The sequence below is a fragment of the Gouania willdenowi genome, chromosome 5 (assembly GCF_900634775.1).
Source record: "Gouania willdenowi chromosome 5, fGouWil2.1, whole genome shotgun sequence".
Taxonomy (NCBI): domain Eukaryota; kingdom Metazoa; phylum Chordata; class Actinopteri; order Blenniiformes; family Gobiesocidae; genus Gouania; species Gouania willdenowi.
In genome coordinates this window covers 37,773,830-37,797,919 of record NC_041048.1, presented here as the reverse complement: position 1 = coordinate 37,797,919, position 24,090 = coordinate 37,773,830, and the positions used below count along the sequence as shown (strand labels likewise).

The following is a 24,090-nucleotide window of genomic DNA, read 5'->3' as shown; positions in this document are numbered from 1 at the left end:
CGAGACTCTAGAAAAGTGAAAGCTGTCCACAAATGATCAGAGGAGTCAAAATCACATTTAGATTTTGTAAAAATGGGTTAAAAGGCTCGCTACAAAAATAGACTTTCAGGTAGATGCATGTTTGGTATAGCGATACAGGCTCAATGGATCCTAAAAACTCTTTGTACGTTCAAATCAAAACGTACAAAAAAACAAAAACACCACACAAAGGAAACCTACTACACTAATGTTAAAACACATCCTGATTCTTGAGTTACACAAAAAAAAAACCGTGATGCCACATGAAATTAAATAAATAGCTAATCATTAATTTAAGCTTTGATTTTTAGTCAATAAATATGAAGAGAAAACATGATCAAGTAAAGTGAACAGACTTAATGAGTTACAGCAGGGCTAATTGCTCAGGGACAGCTGTATGGCTTATTTATAGGTACTAAGGCAACTCAGTAGGTCACACCACAGTTTGGAGCTGAAGCCACTCTGCAGAAGACTAAAACCAGAGATTAGGACAAAACGGCCTGTGTTTGCATTGCTTTTCAGATTAATGTGCATACTAATGAGAAAATAATCTGTATTACATTACAGTGCATATTTATACAATCTGTCGTGAAGTCTGCGATAAAACGTTCCTTTTTCATGTGCTATACTTATTACTGCTCCTCTACGTGTACAGGAGTCTTTGATCCAGTCTCAGTGTGGGGAGGGGGCGGGGCTTCTTCTCTTCCTCTGGATGACATCAGGCCTATTTCAGGAAGCCTTTGTAGAGGAAGTGAGAGGGACTGCTGAAGCTCTCGTTCTCCAAACAGAAGAGCAGGTCCCTGAGATTGACACGTGTGATGCGTTGCCGTGTGGGTCTGGAGCCAGACGAACCGGCCCCGCCTGACAGTGAAGAGCCTGATCCCAAAGCCTACAAAGTGATGGATTAATTATTAAAACACACATTGTTAGAGCAGTGAAGCATAGTTGGACAATAGTACGGATGATACAAACATTTAAATGTTGGAAGTCACTAACAAGTAGCTAATAAAAAAAGAAAAGACAACAAAACAATGGTTTGAACATTGGTTCCCAATCAGGAATGTTTCTAGGGCCTGGTTTTTCAACCTTGGGGACGTTACCCCATGTGGGGTCGACTGAACTATCTAGTAATTGATTGAACAAAATTTGTCACAAAACAAGATGACTACAAAAATACTCAAGTTGACACAAAAAAAAAATACATCAACAAAAAAAAAAAACACAAAATGAGAGAAGAGCTTAAAAAAATTACAAAAAATACAAAAATGACAACAGAAATAAAGAAAATAAAAGTAAAATTTACAAAATGACAACAAAAATACACATAATGTCAGAAAAATACACAAACTGTCAGAAAAATATACAAAAAGGACTCCCAAAACACAATTTGATGACAAAAAAAGAACAAAACAAGACGACTACATAAATACACAATATGACACAAAAAACTACAGTACAAAACACAAAATGAGAAGATTTAACAAGATAAAAATAAAAATACATAAAATACATAAAAATGACAATATAATACAAAAAATGACAACGTAAATATACAAAATGAAAGAAAAATGTACAAAATGACAACAAAAATAAACAATGTCAGAAAAATACACAACATTAAAGTAAAAATACACAAAATGTCAGAAAATCTACAAAATGACAACAAAAATACACAAAAAGGACTCCAAAAACATAATTTGACAACAGAAATGAAGAAAATTACTTGCAAAAGAAAAAAGACGATAAAAAAATACATCAACATAAATACGCAAAACCCTATAAAAATTCAGAAAACAAAAACACAATGACAGAAAATTAGAGGATTATTAACAATATAGCAGCAAAAATAAATAAAATGTCAGAAAAATGTTAAAATTACAATAACAATACCAAAAACACAATAGAAATATACAAAATAAAAGAAAATTGTGCAAAATGACAAAAATGCACAAAATGTCAGAAAAAACACAAAATGACAACAAAAATACACAAAATAAAATAAAAACAGAAAATTAGAATCAAAACACATATTAACACTGTTTCCTGTGATAATGCTCACACTGGTGTTTATTCTGAACGCTGACATGAATGTTGATAATGTGGCCCTCGGCTCAAATAATCATATTTTTGTGTCCTTCGCTCTAATAGAAGTTGCTGTAAATGTTCACAGTGCACGTGTGGGCTGCTCTGCTTCCTGTCTATTCGTTTTCTTGCTGTGCAGAGATGAGCGCTGGCAGGTGTGTGTGTAGTAGAGAAGCCTGTCACCTACAGCTCGTCTCCACATCAGCTTCTCCTGCCTTCCACAGTCACCAGGGCACGCAGCTGTGTGTGTGTGTGTGTGTGTGTGTGTGTGTGTGTGTGTGTGTGTGTGTGTGTGTGTGTGTGTGTGTGTGTGTGTGTGTGTGTGTGTGTGTCATCGCTAACAAGCCTTTTTAGAGGCTTTCTAACCTGACACTGTTATCTGTGACACACACAATTGAACATGAGTTGACACAGCAACGGTTTGACTCCAGCTGACTTTCCCTTCAACTGATGACAGATCAGACCTTTATGTGCAGCTTAAAGTGAGTAGCATCAGCTCAACCACACTGACTTACACACGATGATGGAACTGGATCAGATTATACCAAGGGTTAGTCTTATAAAAACAAGGCAAGGAAGTAGCGCTGCACAATTGATCGAATTTCAATAGCGATGGTTGCTACGATTAAATCAACCTGAACGTTGCCACTATTTACATTTAAAATATGGGCTCTGCACTCTGTAATAGTGTATTTATTCAGTTAGCCTTTGGTACATTTTAACCTCTTAAGTCCCAGCCACTTTTCTCAGAAAATCACATGCTCATAACAAACAATGTTTTTCTAAGCTCTGACCAACATGGCTAATTTTTGTTCTGATTGAAGAAGGACCCTTAGTGGTTACAGATGATGTGAAATTTACAAAAAGGACCCCCAAAACACAATTGGACAACAAAAATCAACCAAATTACTCGAGACGACTACAAAAATACACAACATGACACAAAATATACAATACATCAACAGAAATACACAAAAAGACCCTAAAAACACAAAACAACAAAAACACGTCTCCAAAAAAAAAAAAAACACAAAATAAGAGAAAAATTTACAAGATGAGAACAAAAATACATAACATGAGAGAAAAACTAAAAAAATACATTAAAAATACAGAAAATAAAAGAAAAAAACATAACACGAACAAAAATACACATAATGTCAAAAAAACCCACAAAATTTCAGAAAAATATACAAAATGACAACTTCGGCAGAACAAAAATTGACAAAATGACAAAAAATATACAAAAAGGAAATAACTCAAAAAACTCACCATAACAACAAAAGCACAAGGACTCACAAAAGAAAACACTAAATGAGAGAAAAAATAACAAAAAATACAGAAAAGTTTAAAAATTATGATAAAAATACCAAAAAATGACATCAGAGGTGGTTACAGATGATGTGAAATTTTGAAAATGAATGATACTGAGTGACAATAAATCATGTTTTAAATACAAAAACCTGTAGTCCGCCCAAAAACACCTAAAGATTTACATTAAACGTAAAGTCAATTCTCAGTAAGGAGGGCTATAAAAGCATCCCTACTGAGGATGCTGCCCCCGCGACCCGGAAACAGCTAAGCGGGAGAAGATGGATGGATGGATGGATAACTGAACTCATGTATGGACATCAACTGCAACAAGTTTAATAAACAACAGGCAAAAGATACACAAGTTTATATATAAAACAATTCAGGCGGAAGCCCACTTGCCACAATTGTGCCAAAGTTTTCCACAAGTTTGGGAACAAGTGTGTAACTGTAATATGTCAGTCAAATGGATTCCAATCATTTTTAGTTTTAAGTTTGATCACTAGGTGTTGCAATTTGGCTTGACACATGGGTGTTATTGAGCAATGCTTTGACCAATCACAATGATGGACACATCAGCTGAATAAAGCAGGGGCTGGCTATTTTACGCACAACCGAGACATTGCTGGATATGTGTAATGACGATATCTATCTGACGACACAATTTGGATTTATCAAAAAAATGGGGTTTATGCACATTGGAGCAACTTTTGATAAGAAACAACAAAAGTAAGACAATTTCTCACCATTGCTGACTTTCTGCGGTGTATTTTCTGATTTTGTGGCGTTGTTTTGGTCCGTAACATACCTGATCTGTATATCAGTGGATTCAGCTCGGACTGTAGTTTACTGTAGTATCATGTTATAGAGCTCTGTATTTATTTTGTGAAGCAGACGACTGAAAAAGGCTGAATTTGCAGAGTTGTTCCCTCTTTGAACGTAATGCCCTGGTGTGTGTGCTGTGGTCTTTTGTTCTGAAGGTGGGATGGCTACAGTTTTAGCTGAGCCTCTTAGGATTATGGAGAGGTATAGAATGTGTCATTTCATTCATTCTTTACAACATTTAGATCCATGAGAGTCTCGTAGGCTGGAGCTGCCCCCACGGGCGGGTCCGGTGGGGCTGAAAAGATGAAATTCTTGGACTAATTTTTTTTCATTATCTTTTTATTACAATTTCATTTTAAAGCCTAATTGTGCACTGTCAACTGTACACATAGTTTGTTTAAAAGTAGTGCAATAAAAACACAGATTTGCCCCTAATATGATAAATAATTATGATTATAATCGTGATTACAATATTGATCTTAATAATAGTGATTATCATTTTGGTCAATTGTGCAGCCCTACAAAACAGTCATTTTCATTTCCTATTTGAAGGAATTTTTTTCATATCTACAAAAGATGCATACATACATTTTGGAGAAAAAGGTCACATTTTTATATTATTTTGGTATTTTTTTTTATTCATTTATTCCCTTCCTCGTCTGCCCTCAGCTGTTTTGTTTTTCTTTTCAAACCAAATGTCATGCATCTTCCTTCCTTATTAATATGACTCTGAAAACACAAATAATCACGTGTCGTGGTACTTTACCTCAGATGAAGCAGAAAAAGACGGCAAGTCGAGGATCTTTCTCTTTTTCCTCGGTCCGATGGCTGCCAGGGCTGTGAGGTTGGCCTCTCGTTGCCTCATTTGAGCGAGTTCCTGCTGTTGCATCTGGAAAAAACACACACACACACACACACACACAAACCCCCAAGGAAATGAAGCAGAGTGAATGGACAAAAACAGGTGAACTGGTGAGCATTTGTCTTACCTCTTTTGCTTTCTGCTTCAGACGCAGCTGCTCTGGGTCCTCTTGTCGAGCTCGAGACTACGAGACCAAAAGTAGAAGAGCATTTAATAATGATGGAAGGAGAAAGAAATAAAAACACAGACTGGACGGAAATAAAAATCCCATTGTACATCAAATACAGGAAACTTTTCAATCTGCTTGTTTTGTTTTTTTTTTATTTACCATATTGTTAAGTTCCATTGCAACTTTCACCAAAATGTAGTCCCAATACCAAAGAAACGTATTACAGATTATGAAGTCTATCACTCTGTTTTTATCAAAAACTGTCAAACGTATTAAAGCTTTCTCTTGGAGTATTTTTTACTCAATTGACACCAAACTTCAGCACAGACTCTTGATTTATCAAAAATGTAGCCAACAGTGCATCAAAATGTTTGACTGTAATAAGTAATGTAAACATATACGGTACTTACAAATTCTTGCTGAATACAATTTTAATGTTAATTAAAAAATGACAACATTTTTATCACTGTAGAAGATGTTTGGAAAATGTCAGAATTTTATCTTAAAAACTTAATTTTTTTTTTACAGTATTTTGAATTTCCCTCTCAAACATTAATTTGAAATGTTATATTTGCATTTTTAAACAATTTTTTTCACTTATGGAGCCAATAAATCATTGTTGAAAACAAATTAAGAACATGCTGTCTAGATACAATATGTTTATTTTGGGATTTTTGTCTTAATATCTGAATGTTTTACAGGCATTTGAAATCTGCTTTCAGCTGCTGTCTTGCACACAGGTTTAGTCATTTAATGAAGCTACATGTGTCATTTCAATTTGCCATAATTATCTCAGCGACATACAGTAGATGTTCATTGGTTTATTTGTCTCAGCTCATGCAACATTTACATTTTTTTCCTAAATTTGACATTTGAGAGGAATGTTGTACCTTTGCTGCCTTTAAGAGGATTTCTCTCTCCTGCTCCTCCTTCTTCTGTTTCTCTAAATGGTCCATCTGCTCAAAGTACTTCAGCTGAGTACGAACATCACTGCTTTGCTCATAGTTTTCATCCTCCTGCCAAGATACAACACATGTATTATCTACAGATAGGGATTGAACACAGACATGAACATTGAAGAACAGTCATGTGGAGACGGGGTCATCTATAAGGGGGAATAAAGGGGAGAGATTTTTCTGGGGTCCATCCATAACGTCAGCAAAATGATGGTCCATTGTTCTCCAGGAAGTGTATTATTATTTGTGCCATAGTATATAGTCATCTTAAAGATGTAAATCCTTGTTTTAACCAGAAATAAAATGGGTTAAAAATGACCAAAAATGGTGTAAAACTGAAATTTTAAAAAACATAGAAATTGGTTATAAGTTGCAAATTAGAGTGGAAAAAAATGGAGAGAAAACGTGGAAAAGAGGGTACAAAGTGTCAATATGAAATAATTAGTTAAACATGGCAAATAATGGCCATGCCAAATGGTGAAAATATGGGAAAATTGGCAAAAAATAAGCATGAAATATTGTGAAAAAAATGTTAAAAGTGACTATAATGGGTCAACATATGTGACGTTAGGTGGGAAAAGCGGTGGAAAGGTTTTAATAAGTGCAGAAAATGTCTTGAAAATGTGCAGAAAATGCACTGAAATGTGATAGAGAAGTGGCAGAAATGTGAGTAATGTTGCAAAAATGCATTAAAAGAAGCAAAAATTATTGCAAGTAAAATTGATAAAAATAGGTTAAAACATGGCAAGTTTGGTGTAGTTGCAGAAAAAAGGGTAAAAATAAGCAAAAATGTGCTCAATTTGTTAGAAACGATTCTTAGTTTCTTGAAGGGATATGGCTACCCCCTCCCAGTGTCTCGTAGCCCCAAGGTTGAGAACCCCTGAAGTACTTTGGAAATACACCAGTAGAGGACAGATCACAGCAAATTTTGTGACTCGAAATGTAATTTTAATGCTAATATTCATGGCATAATAAGAAATTTTTTTTATTTTTGTGTGAAAGTGCCTCACTCACTAAACCAACCTTAAAGTTGATGTTTTTCTGCTGCGCTACCAACGAAACTTTCTCAAACAGGTTCTGAAGTCGCTGATTAGTGGCGTGCGAGACAAAATTCACCACGTCGGCACCAAGCTCCGTCACCCCGTGCCTCCTCCCTGGAGCACAAAAACACCCCCAGCAGCGTTGGAAAAAAGACGCAGTGAGAAAGGACTGACATTGATGTGAGAGTCTCACCGATCTCTAGCATCCTCCTCTGCAGCACGGCGCACGAGAGAAAGGCTTCATCCTTACAGGAATGTGTCACTGATCCAACCACGCTGGAGTTGGTGGCCAGGATGTGGGCGCTTTCTTCTGATAGGTTGACTCCAGCCATGGAGGCAACGTCGTTGATGTCATCATCATCTCTGCACGATTGGAAATTAAACTCATAAACTCATAATGAAGCTACATTACGGATGTAATGCTTAAGACACCCACATCAAGCTATAATACTAACGTGTATTTACCATACACGGTCCGTAGCAGACATACAAACACCAGACATATCAACAAATAAGACAAAATTAAAAAAATGATCATCCATTGCCATATAAACTATATATGAATAACTATAAATAATGATATTTTGCAGAGAGAAAAAAAACTAAATAAATAAAATGAAATAACTATAACTTCAGACCTATTTTTCCTATTTGACGTGCCACTCTGACAATTCATGCCAGTCTAAAATTAAAACCAAATCATATTGTAATCATAATATTTTTCAAAAAAAACAACATTTCCAAAACAACATCAAACTAGAACTGTGTACTACACAACCTAGATTTCAGATACGAACACATTCTTTTTCAACAATAATAGCATGGCTACATTTTCTGCCAGCAATAGAGACGTTTGGATATAGACTATGGTAGTGTTGGAATTGGAAAAGCCATACTCTGTACTATACATTACGAGCTCAATGAGTATATACTGTCTACTAAAGTATATACTATTAGTAAGATTAGGATGATGACCTTCCAAGTTTTCCAAGATGCATTTGGAACCTACAACGACAAAAACCTGAATCACACCGAGGCTAAATATCTCCAGCTTTGAAAGTTCTGAAAACATTTGAAGTGAGAAAGTGACCAAGTAGAATATCAACATGTGCTCATTTAATCCATAAAACTCACGAATACACGTCAAAGACGCCATTTACTACTGAAAAAAATTTCTCTTAACTTCAAAACAAGAGCCTTATTTACAAAAGTGTTAAAAAACTAATGAAAGACAGGAAGAGATGCATTTGTTTTGAAATGTGGATGTTTGATTTTTAGCTTGAAGCCAGTCCCAGGATAGTTTTACTTTCAGCTCGCAAAGAATCATGGTACAGTTGAGTATGACTAGTGTGCCAACTATGCATACTTAATAAAAGTCCCAATATGGTTTACATCCAGATATTTCTCATGTACTCAATCTTTTCAAACTAGCAAATGTGAACACACTACATTATATACTCATTTTAACGTCAAAGTTAGTATGAGTAGTACGTTATTTAGTATGCCATTTCCAACACAGCACATGTCTCCTGCAGTTGGAAAGACACGCTCGCTTGACAGATGGAAAGAGATCATTCACACACACACACACACACACTAGTATTGCGATATATTGTCCCACCTTTAAAGTGTGAAAGTCATCTTTCAGCCTCCGTCCTTTCACCTAAACGCTCCCAAATATTCACTGTGGCTATAAACTTCAACCCTCACTCCAACATAATACAGTAAATAATAGTACAAATATTTGGGGGCCGACCAAAAAACGAATTTCTATTATGTTTGTACATCCCAGTATTTAGGTCAGATATTTGTTTGGACCAGCAGAGGGCGCTGGTAACCCAGTGGTCAGTTGGCATGCAGCTAATCTACGAGTGAAGAAGAGATGCTACGCACTAGCAGACAGAGCTAATAGAAAAACGTGACTTTTACAGATATTCACCTAATATTACAGATATTCTTTCGATGCTAAAGGGGAAGGAACCATTTATGAACATGTTTAAGAGTATAAGGCGGCCAGAAAGAAAGTAGTAGCAGATTCCGCCCACTGCCAACACTTCTGGATAGCGCCCTCTGCTGTTTAAAAAAAGTACTGAGATTCAATTTTCACAGTATCGATGTGAACCGCGATACCTATGAATCGATTTTTAACTGCCATACGATTAATTGTTACATCCCTACTTTCTTCCTTGGTTTTATTGGTGGATCCTTGCATGCTTTAAACCAGTGGTTCTCAAACTTTTTTGGGTATTCTCCACTTTTTGAACGAAGGTAAACTTTCAAGCCCCCCTTGCGCCCATTGCCCCCCAAATAATCCTGACAAATAACACATTTTCAAACGTATTGAACGAATAGAACAAGTAATGTCATATTTCATAATGAATCAAAAACTAAATTAAACAAATCACCTGCATGAACAATAAGTATAAAAGTGCAGCAGTCAAAAATGCAGGAAATAGAAATGTTGCAATCTTTGACAAAAAGCTTAAGAAAACAAAAAAGGAAATTCAGTGCACGTATGAAATAAACTAACAGGGAACAAGTAACATCATGTTTTATATTTCATGAAATAATTAAAACTCAAAAACTAAAAATTAATCACCAGCATAAAAACCACATTAAACGGTGTTAGTTGATGACTAATAGTTAATTAGTCAAAAATACAAGAAATAAAGGAACATTTGTTTATCTTAAAAAAAACAAAAAGGAAATTAAATCTTTTTTGCACTTTAGTTTCCCATTACATTTTTTTTCCTGGTTGCATATCTAATGCAGTTTAATAATTTAAAGCTCTTTTAATTTCTGCTACATTTTGAGGCTTATCATTATTAATTTCTTTGTGTTTCTTTTGTTTAGTGTTAATGATCTTAGAAAGGCTTTGGACATTAAATAGAAAAGTTTGTTGAGCCACACCTGTCATACATATATTCCCCACCAGGGGGTGCAACACACACTTTGAGAAGCACTGGTTTAAACACATGCATGAGCCTATGTGAAACAAACAGATCAAGATTAGTGAACTGAACCTGAACGTACTTAAAAGTCCCACCGGCCTCTTTGAGCTTGTTCCGTTGAGTGTGGGTAAGACCCACCACAGACACAGGCCGCCCCTCCGGCCTCAAGGGAACTGGGTGAAACAAAGCACAAGGACTTTGGTCAATCATCATTTCAAGACACTTTGATGCAGATCAAAGGATTGATAGGCTGTTTGATCTCACCGGGCTGCAGCTCTTTGAGTTGGACTTGTTGCTGTCCCAGCATAATGCAACCTGGGCCCTGATTCCTGAGAGTCATCATGGGAGTCGTTGGCATGGTTACCTGAGGTCGCAGCATGGCTATTTGTTGCTGAGGCTGGAGAACCTGGGTTAAAGGTTAAAAGTTAGTGTAGGTGATTTGGAACGATTGTTTCCCTCTGTTATTAATGTTCACAATTTCTGGCCTGAAAAATCCTGAAATAATCCCAAATTAATGAATCTGATTCTGTCTAAAGCAGTGTTTTTCCAACCTTGGTGTCGGGACCCCATGTGGGGTCGCCTGGAAAAAAAATTTTTTTTAAATGTTTTAATTATTATCCTTTTAAAAACGAAAAAAACACAATCTTAAAGAACTGTATTTTTGTCAAATATAAATATAGTTAATAATAAAAATAAAACGCAGTATAAAAATATATGAGTTGGCACAACTTGTTTCCAATACATGCAAATCTGTATTTGTAACACAGTATAACAAATGTGATCAAAAACTAATTCTAGAAAAAAAAAAACGGTTTGTCAGAAATTCTTGATATCAAATTGGGGTCAAGATCCAAAAAAATGTTGGGAAACAGTGGTCTAAAGCAGGGGTTCTCAACTGTCCAACATGAAAGATATTAAGTCTATCTATTTTTGACCAGCTGTCCGTGACCCACCCAGTACAGGTCTGTGACCCAATTTTGGGTCCCGACCCACCAGTTGAGAATCACCGGGCTAAAGAGTGTCACCGACACCTACCATGCTGTTTCCACAACAAATAATACAGACAGTTTACTATTTGTATTTCATGCATCATATTAAATTTATAAATGTACAAAAATGAAAAAGTTTCAACCACTTAATTCACTTTTGTAATATTTGAAATTCAATAGTCCGTAGAGCCTTTTTTTTTTTTTTACTAAGAGTGTAAGAAAAATACTTTCAATCCAATTCATTTAATTCATAAAAAACAATTAACAACAAACAAGGTTTGACCAAAGTGCTGCACAATAAAACATAAAACCCAGATGTACAACATTGGAAAATACCAGTATTTAAAAGAAAATTTCTAGTAATAACAAGACGTCGACTCACACGGTGTTAAAAGCCACAGGAAATAGATGTGTTTTAAAAGAGATTTAACAAGGGAAACAGAACAGGCCTCTCATATATTTAAAGGTAGTTCGTTCCATAGCGATATATTGCAATATTTCACCGATCGGACTGATCCAAAAAAATGTCCAAATTGATTTTTTAATCACATTTTTAAACAAAAAAATAATTTAATTCCTCGGCTTCCTCCCAGCGAGGCCTGAACCAGGATGAGCCTCCCTGGATGGCGCTGGCCAAGAAAAAAGCCAAAGCCTGGAGCGAGATGCCCCAGATAGTTCAGTGATGGGTCAGAGTTAAAGCAGGTCTCAGACGGACCCAGAACAAGCTCTAATGGGTCGAATCTCATCACTTCTGGACTGAACACAATGTATTTGCACACACCTTATTATCCAGGCTTTAGACCTTTGCTCTCTTTATGTTGTACAGAAAGTACTTGAAGCAGATTCCATTTTTTTTTTTTTTTTTACTTCAGTCTTATGAGGAAGAAAAATGCCTATAATTATGAAAACATCTGTAGTCTCACATCCAGTACCAAAACCTTTTTTCCAGTTTTAGAGAAAGGTATCAATGGTTTGTCAATTTGTTCAGCCTACAGCGCAGAATGCACTTCTCATTCTCTCCTTTCATTTACTGCCATGTTACTGAGCACAGGGGCAAACAGGAAATCTGTTGAAACTTTTCCTTTTTTTTGGCTTGCTGTTTTCAAATGCATCTTCACTTGTGTGTTAATGCATAACAAACTAATCTCCAAATGAAATGCACACCTATAGAAATCTGATAAGCATGATCTACTCAGAGAATAATAAGTGCTATGTCTGCGCTGGCTTTTATGTTTTTAATACACTCACAATGCATTGCGTTAAATCATGATATTTTTACATGTAAAAACTAAACATCATTTAGGTTTGCTGCGGGATGGAAAGCACCACCGAAGAGTCATAGCTCATGATTTTCTGACTATAAACGAAGTCTGATATACAGTGACATATTTTATTTTGTATTGTATTTTTGAAAAATTGTTATGTACATACATGTACAGTAAAATATAATCTGCCAATTTTAGAGGTTAAAAAAAAAAAAAAAAAAAAAAAAAAAAAAATAATAATTTAATTCCGTTTACATATGCATATAAACACCCAGTCACTAGGTGTCAGTGAACGCACCACCAAACCTTGTTAAACTACCTCACTCCTCAATGCATTTTAGCTGGAAGTTGATCGCACTTAATTTTCAATAAACATAATGGGCACTTTGATAGATGTATGTGGTTAGTTTTTAAAAATAATTTATGAACTCGACAGAATCAGAATCTGTTTAAGAAGCAAAATATAAATATTTTTGAAAAATATAATTTCACAGTTTGATAAATATACCAATAATTTGTGATATTCCTTAGTTAGTTAGTTACCATTCCTCGTAAGTAAAAAAATAAACACTAATTACAGACTCAAAGCATATCCCTCAAAACTTAACAAAGCAGTGTAAACAGTAAAACCAGTTAGAAGTCCAGTTAACACAGTAGAATGTGTAAAAAACCCAGTATAAAGGGAACCCCATTTAAACTACAGGTGACCCCACATAGGGTTCCGGCCCCAAGGTTTAAAAACACTAATTTAGTGAATCAATAGATTTATTTCTATAGTTTTTATCATTTCCGGTCATCTCACACCAGTGGTGGGACCAAGACTGACACTTTATTTGTTCATTTTCCACTTTTTCTCTCTCTCAAGTACCCCCTGCAGTGCCATTGCGTACCCCTAGGGGTACATGTACCACTATTTGAGAAACACTGAGCTAGATTCGTTTTTGGAGTGTGGAGTGCTAATTTGTATCACGTACCAGTGAGGCTATTGGTCCCGATTTGTTGACGCCTGGCTGGAGCTGCGACCTGCTGACTGGGGTGGAGAGACGAGGGGCGGGGCTGCTCTGAACCACGGTGGTGGTGGTGGGTGAGGCGGAGGAGGCGGAGCCTGGCTGAGGGACTTGACTTTGCTGGATAAAAGCAGCCGAGTCGGGGGTGAGTTGCCTCAAGGCTGGGAGGCTTCTCTGAGAGGAGGAAGAAATCAATAATTATTGGAATTGTAATAGACAACTTATGATCTAAACAACGTGTCAAACTCAAGGCTCGGGGGCCAAATACGGCCAGCAGGGGGAAGTAAAAATTACTGAGAAAACATGTATTCTGTAAAGTACTAAATAATTAAATTCCAACAAGATTCTTTTTAAATAACATGTTACGGTTTAACTGTTCCTCAGGGAATCCACTTTGATCTCCTGACATGTTTTGACTGACAACTGCCAGTCTTTGTTAGAGGTATCAGCTGATTGCTTTGATGTTTCCTTTTAAGTTTCTTTGACTTCCACGTCGTAATTCCAGCAAAATTCTTTTTGTCTTTCTTTTAAATATTATGTTAAGGTTTCATTTTTTCAGAAAACTGTCCCTCGGGAAATCAACTTTGACCTCCTGAATTGTAGCTACTGACAACTTCCAGTCTTTGTCAGAGGTGTCTGCTGATGGCTCCTGAATTACTAAGACTACCTGTCAACATTGAGCTGTTCGGCAATGCTGCATTTAAGACAATTTTATGAAATAATTCATGAACGGTATCATTGCAGTCCAAACAAATCCAACGTTGCACACGCTTGAACAAAGCAGTAACCATGTTGAAAGTCTCAGGTCAATCTGAGCCTGATTCACAGAGATATTTGAGGAACAAACATACAGACAGACAGACAGACAGAGACACACACACAGACAGACAGACATTCCTTGCCTTTATAGATAGATTTAATGCAAAACTTGGGAACCATGTTACAGTTCCATGATTTACACATATGTAGTTAATTATTAAAATATGTTTCAGATCAACTTGTCCTGCAGGTGGTAAGGGTTAGAGTTATGATATTTTATTCAAATAGGGAATGGGAATGTCACTGATGTTTTGTACAAAAAAATCTAACTCTTGTCCCTAGTTGGACTTTTCGACAAAAGACAACATACACACTAAGGCTGAACGATTAACCTTAATTGCATCAATATTAAGGTTTTCTTAATTTTGTGTATTATTGTATTGTATTGTATTATGTTCACCAATCAGAAATGCAGAGAACTGCCTTCCTGGCCAATCAGAGATGGTTACAGGACACAAGCGTGTATGCGCTGCAGCGAGTCTCAGTTACCCCTCAGTTGAGTGTGCTAACATCAACTACACTAGGGCCCTATAAAATTTACGTTATCGAAATCGACCAATGAAAACGGAATCAACCGTTGAACGCGGAAATGGATAGAATCGGGTTGGAACGCCGTCACCATGAGGAAAAGGACTTTTTAATGGGGAAATGTTTCGGGGAGCGCTTATTATAGTGCATCGCCCGCCGCCATTCCATCCTGGCCACTTCAAACACAGTCAAAACTGCCAAAAAACTACGCAAATCATCACTGACTCCTAAATCAGAGCCTAACAATGCCTGCTTAACTTTAACTCTGTACGTTTCTCATGTAGCGCTGCTGTGCTACGTGAAAACATGAGACAGCTTTAATCAGCTTCACCTGCTCAGAGTGTTTAAACAACATCTCATCAGATGCCAAAGATTGTAGAGTCTGAAACATCGTAGGTCAATGATAACTTCTGATACTTTCTCCTTTTATTTTTGTTTAATCATTACAGTCTAGAATGATGTCATTAGGATCATTTAAATTTGGTTAATTTAAACTAAGTTGATCATAACTTAATCAATAAACCTGATCAGATTCAGTAAACCATTGATCCCTGAGGGGGAATTGGGTGACATTAATGCTGCTCACACATAAATCACACAATAACTAAAAAGGAGAAAAACAATCCATGTCAGTACAACTTATAAATACCTTTTAATTGTTTTTTTCAAATTATTTCAAATTACATTTTTATTTTTGACATACATTTAATTATAGTTTTCTTTTTATTAGTATATATATATATTGTTTCCTCAGTAGAACTTACAGTATATGTACCTTTTAATTGTATCTTACCCTATTTTTGACATTTATTTCACAGAACACAACGTACCTGGTCAGATGACCACTTCTCAACAAGAAAACATTCATTTTACTTTGCAATTATACTTTGTTGAGATTTAGAATATCGCTTTTATTTTAGCGAAAAGTGCAATGGAAACCCAGTTGTTTATACATGGAAATGCAAAGTAGCACTTTTGTTCAAATTTGGCCCCTGAACTAAAAATAATTCGACAACCCTGATCTAAACAAAGGAAACATTTCCGTTACCTTGAGAAAAGGCACAAGATATGGTTGTGGTGAGGAGTTGAGCTCTTTGTACAATCTGCTGGTGAATTCTTCTGCTTCTAGTTTTCCCTCCTGAGGAAACAACAGAAAAGAAGGAAGTGAAAGCAATGAAGGAAACTTTCAAAATTTTTGGAATGCAGGGGTAGACTGGCCATCTGGCATACTGGACATCGTACCAGTGGGCCATCGACCCAAAGCGGGCCAGTCCGGTCCACTACGTTGTTTTTCTGACAAGCGAGTGAAAGCAAAGATGGTAACAGGTCGCTAAAAATGGACCGAAAGTGGCAAAAACATGGCAAGAAAAGAGTGTAAAGTGACTAAAATGGGCCAAAAGCAGTCAAGAGTGGCCAAAAAATGGGCAAATAAAGAGGAATCAATTGGTATGTAATGGCAAAGGGTAGCTTAAATGAGCAAAATGTGGCAAATAATAGTGAAAAAGGGCAAAATGTGGAACAAAAAGAGGCAAAATGTTGGGGAAAAGGAAATGGAGTGGTATTGGGCAAAAGTTCGCTTATTTCTACATTTATTTTCACTATTATCTATGTTAATATTTTTGTTTCTACTGTCTGCTCTTGTATTATTATGTGGCTGCAAAAGTGAATTTCCCCTCTAGGGATCAATAGAGGAGTATTCTATTCAATTTGTTACATTTCAAATTTGCTACACCAAACCGTTACTGAGCAAATTAAAAGTAATTTTTGCTTTAAAATCAACGGACAATGTTAAACTAACAAAAAATGAAATGACCAGACAACAATCAAATGCATGACATCATATTTCACCAATCAGGTTAAATGTAATGTATGGCATCAAAACAGCATTTAATGATGGTTATTTTCTCAGTTTTAGAGTTCATAAATGTATCTATATCTAGAGCCTGACATTTTTTTTTTTTATTTTGAATTGAATTCTTTGGTGTTATTTTATTTAAAAAATAATTGTACATTTTGACAAACCTTTTATTTTATACAGACGCCTTTGTGGAAAATATTAAAATATTAAAATTTGTGGGCCTTTACTTGACATGAGACTGGTGTGTGTATATTTTTACAATGTGAGTGTTTGAGCGTCTGAGTAAGTTTACCCAGAGGTGAAGGTAATGAATTACAAGTACTCAGATTACTGCACTACAGTTGCTTTTATGGTTATTTGTACATTTTTAAGTATATTTCTAATTCGCTAATTTTACCTGTCCTTAAGTACGAGAAGTAAAGTGATTTGTTACATTTCTACACCCAACGTTACTGAGTAAATTATTATTTTTTTGTTTTAAAATGATCAACGGACATTGTGAAACTACAAAAAAATTAAATGTCCAGACAAATATAAAATACATCACATCATATTTGACCAATCAGATTAAACGTAATGCACCGCACCAAAACAGCATTAAATGCAGGTTATTTTCCCAGTTTCAGAGTTCATATACTTAGAGCCTGAGAATATTTTACATTTTGAATTGAATTCAATGGTGTTATTCAAAAACATATATATATATATATATATATATATATATATATATATATTTAATACTGATGCCTTTATGGAAAATACATACATTTCCATCTGTGCAAGATTTGGTCTCTTTCCTTTGTAAGTTCATACAAGAGATGTTTACTGTATGCAAGGGAACCGTGGCAAGATTTATTACCAAAAATAAACATGGGGTGAAGGTAACTAGTAACTTTTACTTTGAGTACTATTTAATTGAGGAACTTTTTAAATTGTACTTGAGTATTTATGCATGACTTACTTGTACATGAGAACAATTTCAATTAGAGGTAGGAACCTCTCGGTACCTCACGATACGATAAGCAATACAAAGCTCACGATAACGATTATCTCACGATATGACGATACTGCGATTGTCGATATATTGGTCAGAAATCAATCTATGATAATCTATGACATAACAAGAAAAAAAAAATATTCAGTGAAAAAATAAAAATGTTATTTTATATCTCTGAAAAACAATAAATTGAAAAAGTGTCATATGAACAGTGACACTATTTTAGTGCAACATTTCTGTAAATAAGTGTCAACATACCAATGTAAATGAATAAGTATCTCCATTAGTGCTTTCTGTAAACAAAACATAGGGTCTTTCTTACCAGTGACACCATTATAGTGCAATAGTCCAGTAAACAATATATTGGTTCCTTCAACAAACAGTGACAAAATTTCTGTGAAGATGTACCTGCACATTTTAGTGAAAAAGCAGAAAAGGTTTTGAAAAAAAATTTTTAAAAAAAATTTAAAATTAAATTAAAAAAATTAAAAAAAATTAAAATCGATACTGAGCACGAAAAAATATTGCAATATATCGCCGTATCGAGATATCGTCACACTCGTAATTTCAATCAGGTAACAGTGCTTCTACTTGAGTAGAATATATCAGTACTCTGATTACCAGCAGGTCTCTGACCAGCTCTTTAACACTGGCAGCCGTCTCCGTAGATCGCTTCCCACCAGATGCCAACTTGATCAAGGAAGACAGGAAGTTCTTGCACTTCTTCACATTTTCCATCGTCTCCTGCCAGACACAAAACACACAGATGACAATCATTAGATTCTCATTAAAAACATAAAAACAAGTTTTTATTTTCCTATCTAATTAAAAGCCTCGATAACATATAAACTAAAACATGATATGTGTGATAAATGTGCTGATTTGTGGTGCCATGGAGGAGCAGAATTGACTTTCCTCACTTTCAGTGAAGCAACTGTGGTCCCAGCTGTTTGGCTCACATGCCTGGGGGTCATTCCTGGAACTGCAGCACCAACTGAAGTCTGAAGGGAAAATAAGACAACATCAAAATAGATTATTCTGGTTGTTCTGCCACAGCAGAAGCCATATAGGAAGCCAATTAGATATTGTTTCAGTTTAAGAGCCTTTAAATCAGTCTAGAGACTCCAATCAACATGACAGTCTGTGTTTTTGGAATGTGGGAGGAGAAAACATACGCAAGCGCAGGGAGAACATGCAAAATCCACACAGAAAGGACCCAAGTGTAGACCCTCACAGCAACAGATTAAAAAACAAACCATGAACTAGTTCATTATTGGAACTAAAAACTTAGTTCAAAATTTTATATATTAAATTATTAACTGGTTAAACTAGTACATTTTAAAATTTGTGAACTGAATTTTGAAAGAGTTCATGTAGAAAATAAACTTTCCCAACACTGTCCAAATCCCACAATGCAATGCCCAGAAGTGTTTACAGTGGAGAACAAAACAAAATATTGAGTGACAATTTGAAACTTTTACATCTTTTTTCAAGCAAATAATCTTCGATTTATTAATTAATGAGGCCTACACTGTGTCTTTATCTGAAAAAAAAAATTATTGTCTCCAGCAATTTTAATAAAAATAGTAGTAAAGCTGTGCAGTACTTGCAGAAATGTGGTGACACCACTGACCTGAAGTATAGGAGGTCTGTGAAGAGTGGTGGTTGCAGGAAGCACTGGACAGCCTTGTCGGATGATGGTGCTTGGAGCCACTTGTCTACTGATGAGGCTGTTTCCAGGAGCCTGAACAGAAGCACAAAAACCAAACATCAGGACACTCTGCTTTCTATTCACTACTCACTTTACAAATAAGCATAAAATAAAAAGTGCTGAACTAGGGCTGGGCGATTTTGCCTCAAAAATAAAACGAGTTTCGATTCAATTGTCTTTTTTTCAATGCACTTAAAAATGACTACAGACATCAGATATATTGTCAAAAGTGCAACTTTATTGCTGTGATTGTCCTCAAGAGTTAAAATGCATAGAACAATCCTAAAATAAAAAGTAAATGAGGCTCTATCAATCATTTCTGATTAAGAAATCAGATAACTACATATTTTATAACATATAACATTACAATTAAAATTAGAAAATCTTCCCTTAGCGTGAATAGTGTGAATAAAAAAATAAACATGCCTGTGGCACACATATAGCCTACTCAAAGGGTAAACAAGTGTAAACAAAGACGGGGCTGTCTCACATCGCGCTACGGTAATCCACAAGGACGAAACTCAAATATGTTTCATCTACAAATTCAATTAATCAATTAAATCCATTTTTTGCCCAGCCCTATACTGAACCGACAATACATACAAAAAGAAATTAAAAAAACGAAAAAATTGGTGCTGAAATGAGAAATGTAGCTTTCCCTGGGATGATTGGGGGAGGTCACCTCACCTGGCCCGGTGACACGTTTGAAGGTGTAGCAGCGCGAGTTGCGAGGCCTCCCTGTGCCTGAGCTTGCATCTGGGCCAGAGCCTGCTGAGGAATCATTAGGAGCTGTCCAGTCTCGCTGCGTACCAGCACCATTCCTTACACACGTGGAAAAAAAAAAAAACAGGAAACTCAGCTTAGTCAGCATAAAGGAAAGCACTTTTTCTAACTCCTCCTACACCGTTTGTCAGATTTTGACAAATAAATTATCAAAAATTCAGAATGTTCCTGGAATGTCTGCTCGCGCTTTTAAACTATTTGACTTATTACATTTTTTTCTTTCACATTAATTTCTATTGGAAATTTCAGCTTTTTCAACTTTTAACCCCTTCATCCCTGGCCGCTCTTCAACTGATTTTGACCATTCTTCAACCTTTAACATGTTCAGCTACTACCTTCAACCATTTAAACCTTTTCAACTTCATAACTTTTCAATCCATTTTCAATTTATTTCAACTTTTTTCATTTTTTCCCCCAACTTTTTCAACTTATTTCAACCATATTGCTAACGTTCTGCTCATGCTAAGTTGGTGCTAATGCTAGGTTAATACTAATGCTAGGTCAGTATTAATGCTAGGCTAATGCTAAGCTAATGTTAATGCTAAGCTAACGTAGTGTGACGAGGGCCATCACCTGCAACCCCACTTGCATTTTTTCAGGAAATCCAAATAATCTAGTTGGTATTTTGTTCTTTAGTTAGAATACTTGACTAAAATTGTGATTTTGTTTACTGATTTTTTTTTTACACATATGTAAACTATCAAATGATACCTTATTTTATACATGACAAATACACAAGGAATGTAAACAAACAGGAGAACATTTTCAATTTCATGCTAATCTTCTTAAATGCCTTCCTAATTGACAAAAAAAAAATATATGACCATTTAATTAAATGCCTACACACAAAGAAAGTAAAAATGAGGAGCATGAAAATGTAGAAGAAATTAAAAGAACATTAAATTACTAGATTGCATTAGATATGCGACTGGGAACAAAAGTGGCACATATTGTGCAGCTATTTGTTAATAAATGTGCTTGTGTGGAATTTTTTGCATCAGCAAATTTAACCCAGAAACGTCTTTCTGGTAAGACTTTGACAAAAAATATCAAGATATGAATTTTGGTCCATATCATCCAGCCCTAATCGGAATTTGAATCGAATTGTGGACTCAATATCGGGATTCGAATCGTTAGTTGAGTCTATCCTTAATGATAGTAGGGCTGGGCAATATGGCCAAAACTCATATTTTGATATTTTTTCTCAAAATGACGATATACAGTATTAATCTAGATATTTTAACTCAATAGAGTCTTACCAGAAATACAATGCAAGGTCACATATGCTGATGAAAAACGCCCCACAGGAACATTTATGCACAATATGTGACACTTTTGGCTTTTTTCTTCTCTAAGGGACAGCACGTGTGAGTGAATTTGTAGTGTGGCTTTTATAGGGAAAGGTCTGGGCTAGGACGCATTCAGAAATCCATCTAACTGTGCTTTCCATGTTGTTCTGAGTAACAGCAAAAGCAGCGACTACTAAAACGAGTATTTTAATACAAAATAAGTTATAAAATACATATCTCAGAGATATGGAAACACTGCAAAAAAGGACACCATTTGACGGTACTGTATAAATAATTTTAAATAAATGTATGATGTGATTTGTACTGTGTGATTGTATAAATAAAAACAAGTTAAAAAATAATAATAATAAAAAATATATATAGGCAATATTATTTTCTATATCACCAAATTAGAAAACTCAATATATCTTGAATCTCGATATATTTCCGTTAGAATGGGTCATCTGACATGATGTACTGACCAAAAACATAAAATAATTATTTCAAGACCTAAATTGAATAAACATAATACTCGATTTAACGTTGCTTCCTAAAACAAAACAGTTTACTTTTGTTATATATATATATATATATATAAAAGGATATTGCTCTTTCATCACAATCTGTCTCCACTCACCTGGTGGCAGCTGGATGTTGTGTATACTGGGCTGCTGTCCGGTGGGTGTCTGGGGGAGCCTTGGAGCCAGGATGTGGGGGGGCATGGCTCGGACAGCAGCCCGTGGAGCGATGACAGCTCCGGGGGCGCCTGGGGGCTGCGGTGCTGCTTGGATCACGGTGGTCGGGGGCTCTGCCTTGATGATGAGCGAACCTGCGTTGACTGACGCGGAGCTCGACGGCGGTCCGTTGTTGACAGGTGGAGTCTCCACGCAGGTGCTCGCCGCGCTGGTCCCGTTCAACGTCGGCCCCGAGATGGTGCTTTGCCCGGGCGGCCTGACCAGGGTCACGGTGAGAGGGGTTGTTGTTGTCAGTTGGCTCACAACACTCCGAGAGTTCGCGAACGGAGTCTGAATGACACTGTTTGCAGCCGGGGGCAGTCCTTTGGCCATCAACGGGCCGCTGTGGACAGCTGTGACGGACATGGCAGCGGTGCTCGTCGCCCCCCCGACATAAGCAGCGCTTCCTGAATCATGACAGTTCATAGTTTGTCTCCCATTGAAAGCCTGCGCAGGGGGCGACTTGGCGTTCGCCTGGTGGTTGTGGAGAAAAGTTACGCCGCCAGTGCCGACAAGTGTTTTCCCGGGTCCGTGTCCCGCAGTGGAGTTGGTGCTGGCTGTCGGTGAGTCCATAGCTGGACCATGGGGAGCCCGTCATGCAGACACCCACCACCCCACCAGCCTGGAGCTCCAACTTGTTCAACAAGCAACACAAATAAGTCCTGAATGTGAAGAAGGGGCAACAATGGGGCTTCACTGGTTCTGCTTCTTCTGTGTCAGTGTAACTCGTAGAAACGAAGAGGAAAAACAAACATTAGCACTTACAGCAGTCCTGCTTTAGCAAAGCGTACAGACCAAGTCCCAACTGGACATTAGCTAGAGCTACTACTACCCCCTTGTCCCGGAACTATTACCATGTAATAACCAGTTTCCTGGCACCTAGCCCAGTGGTTGTTGTGACACAAGAACAACAGCTGAGACTCTACAGACCGTGCAGGATGACAGGCTACCGCTTTATTCAGCCCCGTGTGTAAAAAGAGCTCATCCAGCGGGCCACGGCCAAACGCCATCTTCACAGTCCTACGAGCTTCTGAAAAGTGAGGGACTTACCAGCTGACGTGCGCATGCGCACCTCGGAGCGGGGCACTTCTGAGCGCTCTGATTGGCTGTCGCGCTCGTAAAAAGGCGGTACCAATGGCTTCAGCTGTCAGTCCATGGGATGCCGGAGACAGAACAACATCATGTGAGAGACTGAGCGTTCACGTGAAAGTTGTCCCCTCTCCGTTGTCGTTTCGCTTTTTTTATTAATCACATCCTGTGCCGGCGGGTCCCGTGCGACCTTTGGTGGAGTAATAACGTGGTTTTCAACGCGCGAAGATGCCAAATTATGGAGTGTATTTATGCACTATCTGCTGTGCAAGATGGCTGCAGCGTTAAAGCGAGAAGTTGCAGGAGGACGCCCCGCCCTCCAGAAAAGTGGAAATAAACTGCTCTCAGCAATGGGATAGTATACAGGATACTCTTGTGTTTTTTTTTATTTTATTTTTTAAATAAACAATTCCTAAAGGAGGGAGGGATATCATTTTTCATGTCATCTTTGAGTATATAAAAAAGTGTTAATAATAAAATAATTTTAAAAAAACAGGAGTCAGACGTTTCAATCTCATGACAAAATAAATATGACTGCTAAAAGTATTGAAGTTGCTCCCTAACTTGATTAAAAGTACATGTTACTGATTGTACTTAAGTAAAAAGGTAAAACAAATGCCCCTTCAATAATAAGAAAGGGTTTCTAAACCAGCAAATTCCATATCTTTTACTTTTTTTAAGAACTTGTAGAAAACTAGTACATGGAAAAAAACAAGTTCAGTCTGTTACCTTTGAAAACACCTGGAGAATGTATCACTCATAATAAATAAGATTTGTAAATAAAATAGGTCAAAGCAAAAAAAAAAAAAA

General features: G+C 36.6%; 1 protein-coding gene across 1 annotated transcript; it reads right to left on the bottom strand.

Moving 5' to 3' along the window:
* Positions 1-699: 699 nt before the first annotated feature.
* Positions 700-23,242, bottom strand: taf4a (TAF4A RNA polymerase II, TATA box binding protein (TBP)-associated factor). The gene is made up of 15 exons (XM_028446774.1): positions 22,095-23,242; positions 20,073-20,206; positions 19,308-19,418; positions 18,595-18,675; positions 18,296-18,418; positions 15,868-15,957; positions 13,440-13,646; positions 10,476-10,617; positions 10,294-10,384; positions 7,454-7,623; positions 7,244-7,374; positions 6,155-6,280; positions 5,223-5,279; positions 5,000-5,122; positions 700-907 (listed from the first exon to the last, which is right to left on the bottom strand). Exons 1-15 carry the CDS (start codon positions 22,762-22,764, stop codon positions 743-745), a joined length of 2,421 nt encoding a protein of 806 aa, XP_028302575.1. The 5' UTR covers positions 22,765-23,242; the 3' UTR covers positions 700-742.
* Positions 23,243-24,090: the final 848 nt, after the last annotated feature.